Below are 22,556 nucleotides of genomic sequence, written 5' to 3'. Positions count from 1 at the left end.
AATTAAGATCCTTTCGATTCTCACTGTAAAACTAGTATGCTTTCCATGATGGTTTTGCATACGAGGTATCCAGCTTCCTTTAAACAGTTTTCCCCTTTCGAGAAAGCAGAGGAAGGGCAGCCGGGGATGGAGTCTGCAGTCCTGTCTCCTTTCAAGCACTGAGAAAATCACAGCAGTTAAGAATTAGTTCCTCACCCCCAACAAGCCCCTGGGGAGCACTTGGCTGCATTTATGAAGAGGACTGAAAAAAAAAATAAAAATAAAGTGCTAACAATGTGGAGAACATTTAGGCATGTTGCCAAAGGAGATGATGCTCATCACGCACATTCTTTGGAGACTCCTGGATGGCTTTCAGATCAAAATCCATCAACCTTTTTGTTATTTCTGTTGGAGAATTACAGTTCTCTGGAGGTTTTGCCGTGAATCCCTCCTTGAATTTAAAGCATGGTTAACCTGGAAACACAACAATATAAAACCTCGGCAGGTTCGTGATCGTTAAGTCTGCTTACCTGCCTGCGGAGCAGCCTTTCAGCAGAAGAAGAGTGCAGCTGCGGGGAGGCCTGGGGTTTGCTCTCCCTCACCCAACGCTCGTGAGCTCTTACGTGGTGAAAATGGTCTTTTGGGATTTGCAGGAGAGAGCTGGTGTCTGCCGGCTGCGACTGCACCGATGCCTTTGAACCTTGCGAGAGGGAGAAGAGACAGAAATGTGATGTGTCCATCTGGGCACGGTGTCCCTGTCTCTATGACCTCCCAGAGAAAACTGCTCCTTTTCACCTCGGACCAGGCATGGCAAAACCACTGAATTCAGCAACCAGCTCTCCATGACTGGGATAAAACTCCCACCTACTAATAAATTATTCCAAAATTGTCCATTATTTCATTTTTCTTGGCATTCTCCCCTGATACAACTGGGACTAGCTCCTGTTAAGAATAGAAGATTACGAACTAGGAGTTCATCTGGACCGGCAATTTCTACATCCCAACATCCCAATAACTTTGCAGGCAACCACACATCTTAGCACCGCAAGGCCCTGGCTTCGAAAGACTCTAGGAAAGGATGTCTCCATACCTGAGTGTATGCGGAGACCGACTGCTGGGATCTCAAAACCAGCATGCACACTGGAAGTGAAGCGAAAGGGAACGGCACCTGGCAGCTTTAAGGGCGAGTTTTACAAAGCATCCCAGGAGAAGGCCATACACACTCCCCAGCCCCTCTCTGACCCTTTGTGGTTGCTGGCTACTTCTTCTAAAAGGTTTGAAACTCTGCATGGTCCCCCCCCCTCGTCGTCTCCCCCCCCCCCCGGCTCAACATTTTTCAAAACAATTCATTTAACCTGGACCGCATCCCAGAGAATCTCATTTGTCCTGGAATCTTTCCCAGAACAACAGCCCCATTACGAAGGAGTATTCAAACAAATACCTCCTGCAAGTGCCAGCGTTTCTGACAACAAAACCCTTCTCAGCTTGAAATATTATGGCTTAGTTGTGGTGATTTATTAGAGGCGCCTGGCACCTTTTGCTATCTTCACAGCACTTTATAATATTACAAACTGTAAACAGGTAGGGGTGACTTCCCCCACCCCGAAAAGCAGTGACATTGTAGGTGGAACAGGACAGTGATGCATACGCCAAGATTTGGGCACCCTACCCACCTCCAAGCACTTTGGCCCGCTTAAGACAGTTGGAATTTCACCAGCGGGAGAAAAACACAAAAGGTTTAATTGCTTAATGTGGTTATGAATAAGACATCAGCTTTACCTTTCCAAAATACTTCTCCTGCATCTCAGTGGAACAGTTTTTTCCCTGTGGATTTACAAGGGTGCAATGGCTGTCCCTCCCCAAGCCAGGGCTCTCAGATGGGGCTGGGAACTGGGAAGTGAAATCTTGAGGAAAGAAGGGACTCAGAAATTACCCACTTTTTGGTCAAGTTGACGTAGTTTTTGTTCAAGACAGGACAAATGCATCTGGATCAAGGGTCAGAAATGAAGCACTGGAAACTCCCTCTGTAGCAAACAGGATTCTTTTGTATGGTCAGGGATTATAACTCCGAGGAATTTCTTGACTGTTACAGAGAACCATAAATTCTGGTTCCACTGAAGGTAATGGGAGTTTTGCTATTGATTTCAGTGGGATTTTACCAGGATTTTAGCTGCATCTTTTGCATTACGTGCAAACAGGTTCTTCAAAGGACAGCTCTTGACCTTGAAAACGTTGTGTTATGGCAGTGATTTCTCACAACTCCAGATTCATCTACCTCCGTTGTGTCCGCTTTTTTTTTTCTGCTGTTGAACAGTCGCTATTCATCCACATTCTTATTACTATGCAAATTTCAACACATTCTTTCTGATCTGTTCAAATCTCCTACCATTCTGAACAGGGCCAAAACTATGTTCTGCTTAGAGGCTTTCAAATGACAATGCTTGTAAAAACTTCTCTGTCTTATCTGTGGCAAATGTCTAAAACGATGGCGTGTACAGAAGAATTAAAGACAGCTATGTCCACTTCCCAGCAGAAGGCAGCCCCTCGCAGACAGAGCAAACGAACGCACACTGATAAGCACCAGGAGGCAGCTGCAAGTACAGGTACAGAGGTGCAGGCGGAGAGAGAGCCCTTGGCATTTGCAATACGCTGGATCTAAGAATATCTCTGAATTTAGCTCGAAGGCGTATATCCCAACCACGCGCACTGGGAAGGACAATTCTACACTCTCTCCTTTTTCCATTCATCTCACACTGAGATCTCTCTCAATTCAGCACATTTACATTCATTTTACAGGCATTTAGAGACACCATTTTCCCTTCTTTCACAGACGTTCCCATGTAGAGCTTCCAATACCTGCTAGAATAGGTACTGCTGCACAAAAAACAGGCATGAGGAAATATTTTTCTGCTGGGATTTTTGCTGCAGGGCCATAGCTAGCTCAGGTGAGATGGATGGAGCCCAGGCTGTACGGGCTGTAACCCTTGGAGAACCAGGCAGGGGGACAATCAGCCTTCAGCCAGGCCAACTGCTTGCTGTCACATTGCCAAAACATTTGGAGGAAAGGAGTTATCTCTAAGAGCCTGGACTTTGCAAGTTGTGGAGGGTCTTTGCAAAGCCGTTCCACAGGTGTGAACACCAACAGCTCACTGGAAACCGATGGCAATTTGCGGCCTCCTACTGAATAGCTTGGAAAATCCCAGCTATTTCTATATTCATAGAATGGTTTGGGCTGGAAGGGACCTTAAAGATCACCCAGTGCCACCCCCTGCCCTGGGCAGGGACACCTCCCACCAGCCCAGGTTGCTCCAAGCCCCATCCAACCTGGCCTTGAACCCCTCCAGGGATGGGGCAGCCACAGCTTCTCTGGGCAACCTGTTGGAAAATCCCGCTCTTGTCCCAGCTGACAGATGTGTACCTGACTGGGACTTGTGATGTGCTGGATTCCTCTCGCCCAGGGAGGCAGGGCAGGGGCTGGAGTACGGCGGCTGGAACATGTAGCTGTCATTTGGCAAGGAGTGGGTGCGCCCCACCGAAGGCTTTCTCACGCTCAGCAAGTCCTTGCTGGGAGACAGGGTCAGCGTGTCGTCTTTGGAGCGGAGATCAGCCTACGGGGAAAAAATCAGTGAGGAAGGAAGGCATGATGGTGTGGGAAGAGGAGAAGTGCCCAGAAACGCTAGCGACAGCCATTGCAATCAGTATGGCACGATGGGCATGCACATCGTCAGTATGTACAAGTTGCACGAATGGATCTACCAGGAAGCTATACCCCTCATTTTGTATTGTCAATAAATTGTCACACAGAATGAACCACAGAAACAGAGGAAGCAACACTGCAGTAATAAACCATGACTATTTCGGGGATATGCAAAGAAGGCATCATGCCTCAAGGCCAGCAAAGGTCACATGCTTTGCATAACTTTGATCCTCTGCAATAACAGTAAAGCTCTCTCTACGTGCCCTCATCAGCAAGTCAGACTTTTGCAAAGGTGAGTAGTGTCCTCTTCTAACAATAAAAGAAAAAAAAAAAAAAGAAAAAAACAAATACAAAAGTAGTTTACAGAAAATATTCTCTATTCTGGCTCCCAGCACAATTTTATTGGTTTTTCTTCTCACATAATGAATAACTAAACCCATTTTATTGAAAGGGATATCTACACCTACTGCTTCAGGGTTAAAGCCGTTCTCTAATTAGAAGGGATCTGATGCAAGCGAGGGTTATCGTATATATGTTGACTGTGGAGTTTTTACAGCCAAAGAGTCTCTTGGAATGGGCAGCACCAGAGGCAATATCGAATGAGGTGGATCCAGGGCTGATCTCGTAAGAAAATATCTCCATCCCAGAAATGTTCTTGGGTGTTATTGTGTTGGACAGTATTAGCATAAATGGAAGCAAAGTCAACTTCCCTGGATATTTTTAATGAAAGAATGATTTCACCTTTAAAAGGCCTCCATTGAAAAACACAGAAAAAAGATGTGACACTGTAGTCCGATATAGTATATTGCTGATCGTTTTTGGAAAACTTTAAATCTTATTTTCTGACAAATCTTCCCTTCACTCAGTGCATTACAGCTTTCCTGAAATCAGCACTGAGATTTTTTCTTTTTCCTGATTTTATCCTTCGGTCACAAAACCAAAACTTCACTATGGCATTGCATTTGCACAAGAAACACGGTGAGATTAAAAGGAATTTACAAAAAAGGAAAAAAATGAGGAAAAACGAAGAAAAGGAAAAAACAAAAAGGAAGACAACTGCTGTAAATTTAATGAAGGCAACGGATCTGCACTGTCATGCAGCATTAGTTTCGGTCCTTGGGAACGTGCCGATTTGGATATAGCCTGGATACAGCCTAGATAAGAGAGACTGCAGTCTCCTGATGTAGCTCAGGGACAGAGAGCAAAACCTGTGCTGGTAAAGCTGAGGCTTGGGTTTTGGAAACCTCCCTGTTCCTCCCTGCCTTCCCCTTCCGAGCAGTATGTTTATGCTATTTAGCTTTCATATTATTTAGCTTAAAGCAGAAAAGATGGCCCGAAACCTGAGATTTCAAAATTCAAAACCATTTGGATCCCAACAAGAGAATTTGGATTCGAGATCCCATCCAAACCCAACCTTTAATGAACCTCTAGGTTCATTGACAGGATCCAATACCACAGCGGGCTCCTTTCCACTCTCTGATCATCCCGGGGGAAATCTCGTGAGTCAACTTCATGAAAACCATTTAAAATGGCTGCAAAATGGTCTTCCGAGTCCAGCTGACAAACAGAGCAGCGGGAGCACATGACTTTTTGGTTCACTGGTAGTTTTGAAAAACATGTTGTTTTGGCTTGACTGAAAATCAAATCTGAGTTTTTCGTGAACCAAAGAAAAAAAATCCCAACCCAAATCTATTTTGAGTCAAACAAAACATTCTGAGATATTTTTCAACTAAGGCTGTGAATAAATGAAGCGTAAAAATATTGCACTTAGAAAAGATTTCAATGAAAGCTTGCAGTTTTTCAGGAGTTTGGGAAACTGTTTTGACCAAAACACTTTGTTGGTATTGACACAAATTGACAAAATGCTTTGTTCAACCTGGTTTTGCCTTCTTTTTTTTTTGTTGTTTTTTTTTTTGTTTTGTTTTGTTTTGTTTTTTGACAAAAATTATCTCCCTTGGCTATACCGGGGAGACTTTGCTATGCTGTCAAACAGGTTTGTCTAATCTCATTCAAAACTAGCAGGGCTCCTTCCTCAGTCCAGCTCTCCAGACTAACTAATTTTGAAACAAAAAGTCTCATACAAGACGTTAAAACATAGTTTACAAAATCTTTTGCACGTGATGCCGTGAAGCATGATGGGAAATATTGTCACGGTTTAAGAGATGTTTCCCAAGTAAGTGCTAATTAGGATGAGAGTCAACTAGGATGGCAGAAAATTTATCAACAACACAAACATCCAAAGGCAGGTACATGAACAACGACAAAGAAAAAAAGAATGATCCAAAAATGTTGGAAAAGGAGTTATGTCTGTTGTACAGCAGAAAAAAAGCACTTGACCGCTACACAGCTAAAAATGTCTAATGTTTCAAAGAGGAGATGGTTAAGGCAGGGTTCAAAATACTGGTTATTTCATTCAAAAAGAGTCAAATAGACACAAAATAGTCCAAACTTTTTTTTTTTTCCCCTCCAGCGGGATGACTGCTAGTAAGAATGCACAAAACAAGCAGCATCTCGGAGAGATCCCCATCTGATATTTGTAAAACAAACAGTCTGGCACCAATCATGCAAAAAGCCTTGTGGTGCCTGTGTTCATAAAGACAAAAATCCGTTCCACACCAAAGGGCTGTAGATGACCCCTCAGCAGAGGACATGAGTCATGAGCTCATGGGTCTCTTCCACGCAGCATCACTGATTTATTTCAGATGGGGAGGAAATTTCAACCTTCACGCTTTCCAAAGCATTTTTTTTTTTTTTTTTTTACTATTTATTTTACTTGTAGAAAACACGTTGTTTTTACATAAGAAAAAAATAGAAATAAATACTCGTTCCTCGCAAGGAGCCAAGTTTGTGGCCAAGAGCGATAACAGCCCAGGACCTAATGGCATTAAGGACAACGTCCTGTTCAGGGGAAAGCTCGGTGCTATTTGGAAATGGGCTTGAACTGCAAATGCCATTAGGCAGGTGTCGAGAGGTGGAAGCAGTATTTCGAACCCTGTAAACATCAGACTATACAGCGACCAGTGTATGTACATTGCTTTCCAGAGCATTAAGTAAGTGTGTGTTAATATCATCAGGAAAAGAGTCATCCGTCAGAGCTAAGGACCAGGACTTTTCAGAGAGAATATCTGACGTCAGAGACAGAGCCTCCATCTCAGCTAGAGGGATCTAAAGGGAGAGATGATTAAGCATAAGAAACCAGGACACAAATCTTTTGGAAAAGAAAAAAAAAAAAAATAAAAAAAGTATCATAATCTAAATACTTCTAGACACTAAAGCAATATCCCTGCAGTGGGAGAAGCTACATCATGCACATTTTTACCGGGGCCAGAACGTTACAGAAATGAAATATAACAAAGAAATGAAAAAAAAGAGCGGGACATTCATACTTAAATTCTTACCGGTGAGCTGGGAGGGAATTTAAACACATACGCTAATGCTAGCATTGTATTTTGTTGTTCTCCTGTCTAGACGAAGAAGCAAAAGTATCATTACTTTCGTACTAAAGATATTTATCCTCTGGGCTCTGATCAAATACAAGAGGCTTCAAGATCTTCCAAGACCTCTGACGTTGTTCCTACCCAATACCCCCGCTGTTTCCTTGGCCTCAGCTAAGCTGGTGGACTCCGCAAAGACTCCCCAACACCAAAATCATTTTGCAGGTGGGGTATGGAGCGTGCCTGTCCCTGCACTCCGGGGAGGGGACGGGGACATCCCCCTCCCAAGAAGCAGGTGGAACAATAATTAACTTCCTAATGGCTAAAAAGGGACAGGTCAAAACTTAAGGCTTGATTTCGGTCAGCAAATGCCTTCCTGTTGCCTTTGGTGAGTTTTGGCCTGCTAAAGAGCCTCCAGTGCCTGGGCAAGCACCAATAACTGTCCTGCTAAAAGAACTGCCTGTGTCTTCCAGATGCCACCCCAGCCCTGGCCCCAACGGCCTCCTCCGGCTCCCAGCAAACCCCAGCCGGGAATAGGTGCTGCACCGACGTTGTGCCGATGCGTCTTGCACGAACACATCCCCGCTGAAGGCATTCCAGGAATTGATAAAAATCTTTAGTAAAATATTGATGAAGCTCTCTCCCTAGACACAGAGCTCTTTATAAGACACGTGAAGTGTCACTTCAGGTTTTGGATGGAATGGGGAAAAAGGGGACTGCAGCATCTCCCCCAGAGCAGCATCCCAGCGATGTGGTGGAGTCTCCTTCTCTGGAGACATTCAAAACCCACCTGGACGCGTTCCTGTCCAACCTGCTCTGGGTGACCCTACTTTGGCTTGGATGATCTCTGAAGGTCCCTTCCAACCCTGACCATTCTGTGATTCTGTGATCCCTGATGCCAGGCACCGCACGGAGGGATCCTTCCCTGAAGTGCAGGCTCAGCCCTCCCCAGATCCCTGCCTCAGGTATGTGTCTGATGCTGGTGGCCACAGTGGTGGGAGAGTGGCACTGGGGACAGCTTTTCATCAGGTAACCTACAGACCCGGCTTACGTTTGCAGGAGCCTCCTGGTCTGGGCAAATCCCAGGTGCTTCCTTTTTGTTTCTCACTGTGTATTTTTTTTTCCTACCCTCTCTGCTTGAAAAGTCTTTCAACAGCAATATCTCTTCCAAGAGAAACCACAGAGGCCCAGATCTGTTGCACTTAGGTTGTCAGAGGGCTGGATTTTCTCACTCTTAGAAATGGCTTCAGTGGGGTGACACAAACCCCAGTGATGAGTGAACCTTGAGAGGCTCCAAACTTCAGCTGAGACAAAGAGGGTCGGGCTCCTCTCATCTAACCTTGGGTTTGATATCTCCTCTGCCACAGTCATCCGCTGGCAACGGATGAGAGAGACGCTTTGGAGGAGCTCCTGATCTCACACGAGGCTCCCCCAAAAAGCATCGCTGCAAGGGCTGCCAACACAAGGACGGTGATCCCTAACGGGGCCAGATCAAACCCACCGACCGGAGCCCAAGCACACGGGGAAAGGCTGGGCTAGAGCGTGGTGGACACCAGCAGCTCCTGCCCGACGGAGCTGCTCCGCTGGGAGCTGCTATTAATCAGGTTGCTTTCAGCAAGTCCCAGCACTGCTCTAAATTCCTGCCTTGCCTGGGAACATGACGAATGGTGTGAACAGAAAAGCCAAAACGTAAACAAAACATCACCCCCTCTTCAGCCTCCCCTCGCCCAAAATTGAGTTTGAAGCCGTCAAAACATTTTGTTGGAAACATTCAATTGATTTATACGGGTTTTAATTACAGGGGGGAAAAAATAAAACAGCTTAAATTTTAAAAGAAAAACCCATTGCAAACCGGAACGCTATATTTTTTCATTACAAAAATGTCAAAACAAAACCTTTTTTTTTTTTTTTTTTTTTTCTTTTTCGCTGCAGCAGCACTTTCCAGTGAAAAATGTGGTGACACAAAAATTTCCAACCGGCTCTCGCTGAGTTTCATAGTGACCCCTCTGCCTTCCCCGCCAAAGCTACTGCCTCTATTCCTCCGGCAGTTCTTAGCGGCAACCACTTCCCAAAGCTTAATAGACCTCAATCTGGAAAGCGCTACGCAGCAATCAGAGGGAGACATGTTATCCCGCTATATAAAGATCTGCCGTAGGATTTCATTTTACCTAAGCTTGTTCCTCTCCTCTAATGAACCACCAAGTTGGATAATTTAGCGTGTCACTGAGCTCATAAATAAGCACACTCATTTAACAAGAAAACTTCTACTATTTTTAGCCGGAAAAGAAAAAAAAATAAATATCAAGAACTATGGAATTTGCACAATTCCAAGGGAAAAAATAGGTATGCTTGAATTATTATTACGGTCACTGCTGTGATTTAGAGAAAATACCTGCTCTAAAGAATAACACGCTTGAGAAAGTGGGTATTTTATTCCAAGAAGTAAATGAACTAATTTTAAACAAGTATTACAGCCCTTGTTCGAGAAAGCGCTGGAGCACAGGATTACTTAAGTACATCATTAAGGGCTGCCTCGCCTCTAAATCCAGTTTAGATCAGAGATGAGGATCTAGTTTACAGTGACCCACTTGCGAGAAGCCTCTTTAGGAAAATCATTCGAAACTGGATTTTCATGCAGCGTAAGTAGGCACAAAATACAGAGACCATCTGAGGATCCCCACCAGCTCGGGCTCCGCTCTGGGAAAACCTCACCCCCTACTCCAGGCTCTGCAGCCGTGTCCTGACATTGCTACAGAGCCCTGGTTAGGAGCCAGAAGCCACATCCAAGACCCCCGCTGCAGGATGGAGACGGGGTTTTGTACATTTTCCCCCGCAACACTCGTGAACAGTAAATCCCAATGAAAAACTTCCTACTGTGTTGAAGAGGGAAACTCAGAGCCTGGGCTTTTCCTCTCGCATTGATATACAACATCATAAACCAAGATATTATCTCATCTCCCACAGAAAAAGCCAACATGACTTATGCTTCAAAATCCCTGTGACTACATCGCATAAAGAACTTTTAACTCTCTATGAAAGGTCTCAGTCAAATCGAGTTTGGATGGAGACTTTGCAGGAAATTAGGAATATTAACCTGGTTCTCAGAGTTGTAATATTCGGGAGCTGGGAGGGCATAATGATGGCACACAGAGCCTGACAGGTTGTCCATCAGCTTCAGCTCTCCTTCCAGAGATTCCTGGATCAGCAGTGATATGGTATCAAACAAGTGCCTTTCCTAGGAGGGGTGGTGTATAGCATGCAGAAAGATAGAGCGAGCCAAAAAGAGAGAGGGGAAAAAAAAAGCAAGGGACAGAGACAGAGAGAAAAAAAGGACAGTGTATAAAACCCAACGAACAAAAGGGGAAAAAACAGAATAGAGGGGAGAGGTGGGGGGGGAGACGGAAATATTCAGGGAGAAAAGCAGTAACAGAAACAACGGGACAGGAGAGGCGAGGCAGGAGAGGAGAGAGAACAGTGCAGTAATATCACGGTGAGCAGTGACAGCGTTCTCACACATTACTAGAGACGGGGCCGACGCCGGCTGCCCCCGCACCGTGGTGCTCCCGCTCAGCGCCCTCCTCGGGGACAACTCTCCCTCTCAGCAGACACGGCCGGTTACTCCCGGGATCTGAGCCGTATCACGGAGCCGGAATAGCAGCATCTTGATACTTGGTGCTGTGCATTCCTACAGGACACTGCTGCTGTAAGGTTTCTATACCCACTGTCCGCATTTCTCAGCAAGAACACCTAATATTTGACACCTAAATCCATATCCAGGGGGTCACATAAATTCAAATAACCTGACTTGAAGAGAAGCTGAGCATCCTGTTCACGAAAGCTGGAGATGCCCAGGATGGACACGCGTCAGGTCACTAATTCATGTGCCAGACATGGGTTGAGGTGCCTCAGTTGTCCTGGCCAAGTTCAAACCAGCTGGCCACAGCCCAGCCGCCGGCAGGTTATACGGAGCAGGGTCTGGCTTTTGCAGGCAGCACGGGAGCCATTTAAGGGTTGGGAATGCCTACTACATACAATGAAATGAGGACCGCCATTACAGTCAAACAGCACACGGTGCAAAAATCCTGGGGGACAGGCAAGCAAAAGAGCATGCTGACCACATGTCCTTGCAGGGTCGCGTCCTGGGAATTGTATTCCTCTGCTGTCGTGCCAAAGCATCAGATTTTTCCTGAAGATTTTGGCTGGGAGAGTAAATAGCCGGAATAAAATCTCCCGGAGGTTTTTGAGGCTTCTGTTTGAGTGAAAGAGCAAGAAAAAACACTCAGGAGATTATGAGGAGAATAAGCCCTTTGCAAAGCCACCTCCAGAGAGGGCAGGTTTAAGAGACTGAAGGGCCGAGGGCATCCTTCCCTCTGATTTGTCTTGCAATTTCCCTTTTTGCCAGTGTGAGGACTGATGCAGGACAACATCAGCTGAGGACAGTTTGCCAGTACTCTGCTCAACATGTGCAACAACAGTTGGGACATGTTGTTTCTTCCTAGAGGACGTAATGAGTCTGGATTTCCCCATATTGCCCTGAACTCCTTCTTCCTGTGCCAAAGAGCAGCTTTGGACTCCGTCTCAGACATCAGTGACTCCTAATGGCACCAGAAATTTCCAGTAGCTTAAGAACAGAAACAAAGCTTAAGTAAGGGATTTACTCTTTTTCACCCTTGGACTAAAGATCATAAATGAGTTTTTCATGCATTAGAATACTCATTAGTCCGCCCCAGGCAGAAGCCAAGATATGCTGTTGTGAAATCATGATGTAATAAAAACTAATGAGGTCTGTGTAGAGTTTAACCCAATTTGCAATCAGCTAAGACCAAAAAAAAGGCTGGACCGTTTTTCTTGTATAATTCCAGTTCAGTTCCCTCCCAAAGGACCTGTCTGGGTCTTGACCTCACCTCTCTCATTCCTCAAACTGAGTCTTCATCCAGAAACTGTGCTTTAGAGAGACTTGTTGCGGCTCGTAGCAGCTACCACATTGCAGCCCTGCTCCGGCACCGCTCCTGCTGGTGGGAGTTCTGCCACCAGTGCTGGTGAGCTGGGGTTTGAGTCCCCTCTGCATTATTCTGCTGTTAAAATAATCTTTTCTTACAAGCTTGCTTGTGGGGATGGATTTTAAATTGAAGTTACATAAATCAAATTTAATACTTAAGCAAAGATTAACCAAGTTTTATTCCTCTTTTATGTTGCGGTTCACGGGCTGCATTAGAAAAGCAAACACATTATGCTCATGATTTTGCTATCACAAAGGACCTAGCCCAAACTCTGGATTAGAGCAAATTTGAAGCTAGCTCTGAACTGGGCAGCTTGGGCACATCTCCAGAACAAACTGCAAAGCTCTCTACCTCTGAACAGATGCGTCAAGGTGGTCTGGAGACCTGCCTTGGGTCTCTTCCCTGGAGCATCGGCTCCCACACCACGTGACAATCAGTCAGCAGACAGCGAGGAATACAAGCCCTGGGCGTAGGGTACACCCACTCCTTCATTACCGACTCGTGCATGTCTCCCCCTAGCAAATATGCAGGTCAAGCCCTCTTCACCCTCCAACCGAGATTCTCACCATAGGGTAAACTAATGAGAGCTGAGAGTCCACCTTGATTTGCATGGGGTTGGTACATCCTCGGGGGCTCGCGGGTCTCTCTCCGCTGGCGCTGCCCGGCCACGCAAAGATGTCCGAGGGGCTGTGTTGGCCGGGGGTGATTGTCTTCATTTCCATTTCCAGTTCTGCTTCAAGCTCTGCCTCCTCTTTAGCCTCCTTGTTGCTCTCCTCCAAGTGCTTCATGAGCACGGCGATCACCACGTTCACCAGGACAAACTGGGCCGTCAGCACGAAGGAGACGAAGTAGATGGGTGAAATGACGGTGTTGTAACAGGTGGACTCCTGGTCACAGTCTCGCAGCGTGTCCTGGAAACAGGGGGGGAAATGATGAATGATGGAGGAATGTGAAAAGGTTCCAGCATGGACCTCGGTTTGCCAGCTGGCTGCGATGGGTTCCCCCTTCATGCATAAAACTGAGAAGACTCGGCAAATTTCATGTCTAGAATGGCAAAATACTTTCCAGTAGACCTTACATTTCTAGGTTAGTCACCACAAGCAAGCTCAGAGGAAATTGTCCTTGGGGTGTGTGACAACAGACATTAACACCCTGCTGCTTCTAAAGGAAAGGCTGTTTCACCAGGTTAGAGACCAAATGCACAAGAGCGTGGCAGACAGATCCAGGGCAAAGCAGGGTGCAGCTACAACCCATCAGCTACCCCACAGCCGCTGGGCCTGCAGACAGGCTTTCCTCAAGTTCACACCCTGTCTTTAAGAGTTTGGCCACCTTACGCTCACCACGGGCTACAAATGGACAGAGAAGCGATTTCTTCAGCCTAGCTACCACCCTGTGTATTCATAGGCCAGATCTCTTCACAATAGCATGCCTCTATGGCAGTCCCCTAAGAGACATTCTCTTTCAGAAACCTGGGTTTTCCCAGAAAAAAACCCCAACCAACAACAAAGTAATACCAACGACAACAGTAACAGTAACTGGAGACGTAAGGAAAAAATAATACCAATGCACGTTACTGAGCTGAACTTGTGCTACTCGATGAGTCCTTTTATTTTTTCCCCTTTTTTTTAAGTTGCTGTCTCAGGGGAAAAAAGGGAATATATGGAGTATGCCCGGAGCCTGCAACCCCAGGCACCGCATTGCTGGGAGAAGGAAACAGAAATGTCAGAGACTTTGCCCAGCACATGAATGAAGAAGCCAGCTCACTGCAGGACCCGAGTGTCCCGGCTGAGCATCATTACCAGTCTGGAGCAGAGTGGACAGCTTCTAATTAAGCAATTATAGGTAGGGTTTTTTTTTTCCCATGGGTCTCTTACCTTCATTATCCCGTTCCAGTTGTCTCCCGTGGATACTCGGAAGAGAGTGAGAAAGGCCATCCCAAAGTTTCTGAAGGTGGCGTGCCGTCCCAGCCCCTCGCAGGGGTGCGTGTCGTCACACTCTGCAGGACCAAGCACGGCCGTGAGACGCCCGCTCGCACACCGACCCCCCCTCGCACACCGCTCCCACCCCTTCCACCGGCACGGGAAGACTCACCGAGGTCTCCAAACAGCTCCACTCCAAGAGCTGCAAATATGAAAAACAACAACATGAAGAGAAGACCCAGATTCCCCACCTGGAAAGAGAAAAAGAAATGGGGGGAAAAAAAACACAAAAAAAGAACATTCATTGATTTTTTTGTTCCAGACCTGTTTCTTGCTGTATTCTTTAATCCAAAACTTAAATTGCTTCAGGGGAAAAATGACCTCAATGTGAGGACTGTATCTCAGACTGTGCTTCGGAAGGGAAATGTGATTCTCTAATGACAGTAAAGATAAAATGATTAGCATTCCTCTGCAATAGGAAATTAGCTCTGGGCCAGAGGAGATCTGGTTTGATATGGCAGTGGGTTACCTGCGGCAGCGCTTGCATCACGGTGTCCAACAGGGCTCTCATCCCTACAGCCATCTTCAGCAACTTCAACACTGCGGAAAACACGTTCGTAATATGGTAACGGCAGCATTAGCACGGAGGCACAAACTCAGTCCCTCTCCCAGGAGCCACAGATTATAGGAAGAGAAATGTGAAATCGTGTCAAGTGTTCTCCATTAGCCTCTATATTCTCTGGCCTTTTTGCATCGCTCCTGGTTGCTTGGATACTGTTAAAATCCCACGAATAGCAGCATCACCTATCCTGAGACTCGGAGAACGCGTCATCCTTCTGCCTGGCTTTTCCTTTCCCCACTGTGTTGGACCCATCTCCTTCTTCCTCTGGTTATCGTGAGCCGATACTTTCCCAGCCCTGGGGCTACTTTCCCACTTCCATGGGCTACCCACTTTCACACATGATTCACTGAGGAGCTGATTTACACATCTCTTCCAGAAGGTTGCATTTCCAATTGGAAACCGCATGTATTTTTAATTCTGAAAGAGATGCAATGCACAGGAAAAATGCTTTTTCCCCCCACCCTTGAGACACAGCAGCATTTCAGTTCTCCTCCAGTTCCTTCTTTGCTTAGGTGAGCGCTGCAATCACAGCAATTATGCCTCAGAGCACCACGTTGCCCTTCAGGAGGACTTGGGAGAACATTTTACGTCTTCATCGTTTGGCCCTGAGACCTCCCTGTTCTGAAAAATCGGGCCCTATAGAAGCTGGCTTCCCAACCCGGGTATGTGTCGTTACGCGTCTGAGGGGACAGATGGATGCCGAGTGACGAGGCACACTTTGTCACCAAGTGGTGCGATGCAAAGTCCCACGGGAAATTAAATTTATTAGATGCTTGTCTTTTAAAGCCAATGTACTCAAGTTCGCGTTCTCTAATCCCCATTAGAGACGACTTTGATTTGACTGGCATATTTTTTCCAGGTACGTCTCTGGGAGTTACAGCCACAACTATTTCTCCTTTATTTCTAAGCTCTCGGCCTTCGTCCTCTTAAGACAGAAACACATGGTCAGTTGGCTCAGCTTTTTGGCTCCTCACAAGTATTTTCCCCCATTGTTCTTTTATTTGTTTACTGCCTGTTGATGCCAGAACTATGCACATCGTGATGGGGATGTGCCCCAGAACCGTTTCCCAACGCTAAACTCTCTCCCGGAGGGGACCCTGCACCTCGAACACAAGCCAATTCTGCTTTATTCGTCTCACCTCGAGCAATCCTGAGAACCCTCATGATTCGGATAATAGTGGGGTTAATTGGTAGCGAAGCGTTCACCTCGATCTCTTCCAAAGTGATGCCCATGATAGACAGCAGCACGATTGCCAGATCTAATTGGTTCCATCTGGAGACAACACAAAATGAAGTTTAACATCTACTAAGAAGCTGGCAAGGGGAGGTAGCTCGTTTCACACGAATTCCAGTCATTTCAATGGTTCTAGCACTCAAATGAATCTGCAGCATTTTTCTGAGGGTATTATACAAAAGCAGTTATGTTATGAAATCATTATAACTAATGCATCTCGTTAGAAAACCAGCCAGTTCCAAAGATATTCTTGACTGAGGGGAAGCAGAAACAAAAGCTGGGCAGTTTTCTACCCAGAGGCTGCAGACCTCAGGGGAGACGCTGCGGTATCTGTCCGGCCACTGCCAGACACGTCCGTCGTGGACCTCAGCGTGAGATCTGCCCTAGAAAGAACCCCCCCCCCCGTCCAGTCCTGGCAACAAAAATCACCCTGGGTGAAGGAAAGACCCCACAGATTCGTGCCAGGTCAGAGGGGTAATCCCAGCATGGACACCTGGAACATGGCGAGATGATGTGTGGAACCATCCCCCGGCTGCTGAAGGGCTCATGTCAAGTCCTACTCAGTGCCAGCGCTCTTGGTCCTGCTTCAGCTTCTTTGCTGAAGGAGGCAAAAATGGGTGGAGAATGATTCGCCAAGGACGTAAAATCTGTATTTGTGAGGTAAGAGAGTGAAAATCTAGAAAAAGAAGCAACGTCATCTGCTGCTCAGCATCTGCATAAAAAGAGGTCCCTTTTCCCTTTCATTTCCACCGAGGACCAGATTCTCTCTCGGCGTAAATTTTGCCACTTCACCAGGTCCTCTTGATTACAGACACGCAACTGGTGTGAGAGGAGAACCAGACGCTCAGTGTGAGACTCGCTCATAGTTTGTCCACCCCCAAGGGCCAAAGTGGTGCACTCACACTCCCTGGCACAAATAATCCTTCCTCCAACCCTCATCCCAAATCCATCTACCCTGGTTTCAACCAGTCACACCAAAAAGCGTTCACACGTCTCAGACTGACATCACCGGGAAGAGCACGGGGGTCCAGGACATGGAATTTGGGCAGCTGTCTCCAGAAACCTGCTGCTGCCCCCGCGGTCAAGATGGAGCTTTTGTTACCTGTCTTGGAAGAAGCGACGAAACCCAAAGGCGATAAGCTTGAAAACAGACTCCAGGACAAAGATAACGGTGAAGATGTAGTTGCAAATCTTCAGGGCTTCATCAAGAACCTGGGATGTGGACACAGGACACGGGTTAGACGCTAGCTCTGCTGAGGGGCTTTGCCCCTGCAAACCTGCCCTCCTCTCCCCAGCTACTCAGTTCCTAACTACAGACAAAAGGCTCCAACCCTGGGCTGTCGCCGATGACAAATGTCCCAGGGAAAAGCCCCAGTACCTCAGGGATTGCACAGACTGCATTTCTGCCTGGCCCCGACCCAGCTGACATAATTCCCGGGAGGGGCGGTCACAAACCCAAGGCCCGTCTCAATCTCCGCGGCAGAGACGCAGCCCCGGCCGGGGCGGGTCGGGTGAGTGGTAAGAGCTGCCACGTTTGCAGGTGTCAGCAGCGCAAAACCCCTCGTGCTCCCAGCAGAAAGCTGAATTTCATCCCACTCCCTCGTTTGTGCGCTGCTGCAAGAGCCGTGGGCTGGCCGGGACGGTGGAAGCGCTAGCCAAATGGCTTCTTTGCGACAGCCTGTCATGTACTCCTCACCTTGAGCTTTTGGCAAGGAGCGGGAGAGAGGGCTGGCATGCCAGCGGGAGCAAGCGTCTCGGGTTTTCCTCTGCCCACCCTTCCCTCTGCAGAAGTCACAGCCGTGCCATTGTCACGGGTGCCTCCTGGCTGGGACAACCCCTGCACAGCCAGGCATTGAGCCGCGTCAGAGGGGATTTCATCCCAAAAGTGCATGGCCCCTTAGGTAACCTGCATTGAATTTCTCGCTGCTGGCAAACGAAGTGATAACAACTGTGTCCAGGGCACTGTTAGGGGATGGGGGAGATGCCAACAGAGTGCTCTCAGACCGAAAACGTGACTTACTGAGCCTCGAGCAGGAGAAATCACAGTGGAGGGGATTTAAGCCACACACTCTGCCCTCCTGCTACAGTTTAACCTCAAGCATCCATGGCCAAACCCCACCTCACCTGCCCAAGAAGTACAAGCCCAGCCACCAAAGGAAGCTGCGGCTCCGAACGAGCCTCCCTGTCGTACCGCAGGGGACCTGGGCTCTGCCAGCAAATGAGCACATTTATTTGGCAAAAGCAGATTTTGCCCGGTAGCTCTTTGCTCGAACCACCTCCACGCGCAGGCCAGCCCCTCCTCTCTGTGGGCAGCCGCAGCATCTCCGGCTGGGATCCCATCCACGGGGCATCCCGGGGTATCCCACCACCAGCCCCTTTCAGCAGCGAGATGCCGAGCAATGGTTTATTGGGATATAAAGCTCTCTGATACGCTTAGCCTTTTAAATACCCGCAGGATCCCAGCCATCAGCCACCCAGAGCAGAGTGATTTCAGAGCCCCGATTCAGCAGGACTCTCAAGCGCGTGCACGGCTCTAAGGGTGCTGTCATCTCAGCGCAGCCCAAGCTCCAAGTTATTACCCAGATGCTGCATACCAGAGGCTTAGAGACAAAATGTTATTTTCCTAAAGAAAATTAAAAACAAAAGCCTGCCCAACATTTTTATAATACAAGAGAAAATGTAGCTGCAAAATGACTGCGGTAAGACGCGCGCCCTAGAGTGATTCCAATACAGGCTCCTTAGCCAACAACCTTTTTCATCACCAAATGACTGAATCATGCAATGAGCCTTCCAGGGTATTTAAAGGTGACCTGGACAGAAAAAAAAAAATAAATTGGGCTTGTGCCCTTTCACTTTTTGGCTTCTTTATGACAGGCTGGAGGATATTTTTCCCCTTGCTCGCATGTCTTAGTTGTTTGGGTTTTTTTTACATTACGTATGCAAGTCCTGTCTAGTCTTAAAGAATATTCCCTCCTATTGTGTGTTATATTTATTCATTCTGAAAGTGGCTAATAAAAATAAGTACAAGTTATATGGCAAAGGCAGCTATTTCCATTTCATTCTTACGCACAAGAGACTTGACATCCCAGGACAGGCTGTTTTTATTTTCAGAATATGACAAAGACCCAGGAACTTAGCGTACTAATATAATAAAATGTATTTTAAGGACCAGCACAGAATCTGGTGCCTGTGAAAATTGGGCCCTGTGGGACACTGGGGATTTAGGAGAAGCTTCGCAAAAAGCAACATTTCGCAAATTCTACTATTCTTTTTCCTTTTTCTCCCTTTTTTGGTGGAAATCCTAAGTCAAATGGAATATGTCAATGATGATCCTACCTAGCAAACCAAAAGAACATGCTCTCATCCTCATTTTCAAAACAGTTTGTTTGCACTTAACTCGAAGGGAGAGGTGCAATGGGATCCAGGTACCCAAAGCCATGGTTTGAGCTGGAAGCCAGATGAGGGATGGGGACAGTCTACGGGGCAAAGGGCCAGGTCAGGCATGGTGACCGGTGGCCACGAGGTCTAACAGCAAAACTGGCCTTAACTCTGCCCCTCGGCACATCCCACCACGGCTGAGCACGTGCCCCCCCTGCTCTTCCCCCCTCTATCCCCATACCTTCGGCTGCTGGTAGTGCTCCATGGCCATGGTGATGACGTTGAGGCCGATCACTCCGGTGATGAACAAATCCAGGTAGTGGCTGGTGCACATCTGGTGGATCAGGAGGCGGAAGCGGGAATAATCCGAATAGTAGGGCTTACACTGAGCTTCTGCAGCGGGGAGGAGGAGAGCGGAGAGGCACGTCAAGTCATTTCTCTGTGTCTTTCTGAAGTCAACGCACCCTCACTGTCCAACTCCAAAGATGATAAATTCTAGACTGATCACAGCAACATGCTGTCTTTTTTATTTCCTTTTTTCTTGCTGGCATGTTACCATTTTTAATACACGGCAGGGCTCCCGGCATCTTACATCCGTTAAACATCTTCAGTGGGACATGCGCTATACTCAGCCTTATGGCATCAGGGATGAGGTGAGCTGGGGCTAAACTGACTAAATTTAGCTGCTAAAGAATGTTTTCCTGGGAGGGAAATTTAAATGAAATTTAAATTAAACCAACAATTTTTGTTTCTGCTGATCTTAAAAGTCCCCAAAGTATCTGAAAACCCAATTAACGGTCAGATGTTGGGGACAGATTTTACTAACGATGGCTTAAAAATACCGGCCATTGAGTTAGCGGTGGTCTCTGAAAGAGAAGTTAATTCAGGCATATTATGTCCTTTGCAATAAACTGTAGAAAGAAGAAAATTCAACACTTTGGCTGTTAGAGCCCTGAAAAATGGTCCATAAAAATACCAAGGAAAACCGATCAGTCAGCCTTAGCGATTAGAAAAATAATGATCCTCCATTTGGACAAGATTATCAAAGTACAGATTTCACTGTTCAACTCATTCCCGTGTTTGGCTGCCTCAGGGATGACACATGCTCTTTAGACCCCGAATGTTCCTAGAGATAAACTCATTTACTCACCTAATCTCTAATGAGGAAACGCCAAGGCTGAGTATATAATTCAGTACAATTTTCAAGGAGGCATTATAATGCAGATTGAAGTGGAAAGGACTGTCTTGAATATGTCAGAGTATAATATTACTCTCATAATTAGATGATCAACTGGTTATGAAAATTATTGAGCTGTAAGAATTACACGGCTTGATATTTGGTGCCGCTCAGCAAATGTACAGTTTGATACATTACTCCAAGCAAAAAGTTGGGCAGAATGAAGCCGCGAAGCACAGGTTTGGGTTGCCCTCAGGGAAAACTAATTTTAGAAGATTAAATTTTGCCTGGAAATAGAATTCACTTTGTCAATAGCCAATGACATTGCAATCAAACCCATAGATTTAATGGTTTCCTGCACTCCCCGCTTCGCAACAGGATCCTGAAAAATCGGAGTTTTGTTTTTTTCCGTAGAGACAGACCTTTCCCTTAGAGCCCAGGGACCAGAGAGACAAATCACTCAGCAGTTTTATTCTGTAGGGGTTTGGAACGCCCAAAATTCTGCTTCAGTGTCATCAAATGAAAGGCAGCATTAATATTCACTTTCTGATCTGCAGCATGCTTTAGGTGATCCGTACCTGAGTGCTAAAGCACGGTATCGATGAAAAGGTCTATAAAATGAATTTTCATGCCGAATCTATTGAGCGCTTACAAAAAAGCAGACTGGTAGCTGCTGACTCACTCATAAGACTTTGTCAGATATCTCAGATTCTGCATAAATCTCCATAAAGTCAAGATATCTCGATCACATTATGCTAAATTATGAGTAGCAAATTAACTAAAATGTTTGAATACAATTAGGTTAGGAATAGGACCTATTTTTATGAACCAACTTATCGTCTCAGAAAGAAACGCCATCGTAATTGGATCACTTACTTCTTCTACATTTATGTATAATTCACATTCAAAAAGAAAAACGTCAATGTTTCTGCCTTTTCTTGCAGTGGATTTACTTATGAATAATTACAGCGGAATTCAAATTTTTTCTTAGCTTTGATTGACAGGTAATTCCAAATCCTACAGAATAGCACCGACGCTGTTAGAACAGAGAGAGGATTTAGAGAGAGGTTGTAAAATGTCTCCTGTGCAGGGCTCCTGCACCTGGATTAGCCAGCGCACGGCCTCATAAGCAGGGTTGCTAATTGTTCGTACAGCCACAAAGGCTTCTCCCCCCGCGCTTCCCCCCTCTCCCAAACCCCTTTCCACCTTTCCCAGCGCAACCCCCCAGGTTTCCACAGCCCAATGCCTCTGGATGCTGCTCTCGCAGATGCGCTTGCAGCCTTAGAAAATCACCACCGGTGAAAGTTTCATCCTTCCCCGTTAACGTTGTCAAGAGGGGATTCGTCAACCCTGTTTATGCATCGTGCCACCACTCGCTTCGCCCGTCTCCGCGTGCCGGCCATGCATATTAGTGCAATACTGGTGTTACCGTGAGATGAACCACACACAAGCTGGCATGCTGTCCGAGCTCTAGAGATAAAAACTACTGTGTCTAGGTGGGCAGGGAACTTTCTGAACAGATAAACCATCTTCTTGCTATTGCATAAATACCACTTATTGAACCCGAACCTGCGCAGTTCCGCAGAGGAGTTGGGTGCTGCTCGTGTATAATTATCCGGGTGCAAAGCCCATGCCCCCTATCACACAGTATTGTTTCTAAGTATTGCAGTAAAGATCTAAACAATACCAACATCTTGGGAAATACAGACATCTGTTAAACTCCAGGTGGTGAACTTCACAACTAACACAACACCACATTACTGTACTGTTACAATACACTGTGTCAAGAACAACAAGAGCTTTGGGTTAGTCTCGGTTATTACTAGAAAGGTTAACTTGGCTTCCCGGCACACATGGTGTTAAAGAAAAGAGGAGGAGAGCGAACGAACAAAAGAATTGGCAGAATGAGAATGCGAGAAGATGGGGAAATACAGCAAAAGCCCACCACGAGGCACCAGGCTGGTAAACAGGGTGTAAATCAAGCTGCTTCACCGTGGCCGGAGGCCAGGAGTCGGGGAGAGGGAGAAGTGGCTCAAATTTAGATATCAGTACCCTGGAGCTCAGACAGTGAATCCCAAGCAATCTCCTCCTACCCCAGGTAGGAAGGAGATTTCGC

General features: G+C 46.5%; 1 protein-coding gene across 21 annotated transcripts in view; it reads right to left on the bottom strand.

The window, feature by feature from the left end:
- CACNA1G (calcium voltage-gated channel subunit alpha1 G) overlaps positions 1-22,556 on the bottom strand; it is a 154,771-nt gene that overhangs the window by 8,000 nt on the left and 124,215 nt on the right. For 15 of the 21 annotated variants that reach the window (XM_074608085.1, XM_074608092.1, XM_074608087.1 and 12 more), the window contains 9 exons: positions 19,505-19,656; positions 16,988-17,097; positions 15,791-15,924; positions 14,559-14,629; positions 14,202-14,280; positions 13,985-14,106; positions 12,677-13,021; positions 3,398-3,587; positions 510-679 (listed from right to left, as the gene is read on the bottom strand). In XM_074608085.1, the coding sequence (XP_074464186.1) occupies positions 510-679; positions 3,398-3,587; positions 12,677-13,021; positions 13,985-14,106; positions 14,202-14,280; positions 14,559-14,629; positions 15,791-15,924; positions 16,988-17,097; positions 19,505-19,656 (1,373 nt within the window). The other 6 variants (XM_074608089.1, XM_074608096.1, XM_074608093.1 and 3 more) reach the window with 4 other exon arrangements.

This window comes from Larus michahellis, chromosome 14 (genome assembly GCF_964199755.1).
Source record: "Larus michahellis chromosome 14, bLarMic1.1, whole genome shotgun sequence".
Classification (NCBI taxonomy): domain Eukaryota; kingdom Metazoa; phylum Chordata; class Aves; order Charadriiformes; family Laridae; genus Larus; species Larus michahellis.
Note: the sequence above shows the minus strand (reverse complement) of the source record. Positions and strands in the feature narration are given on the sequence as shown.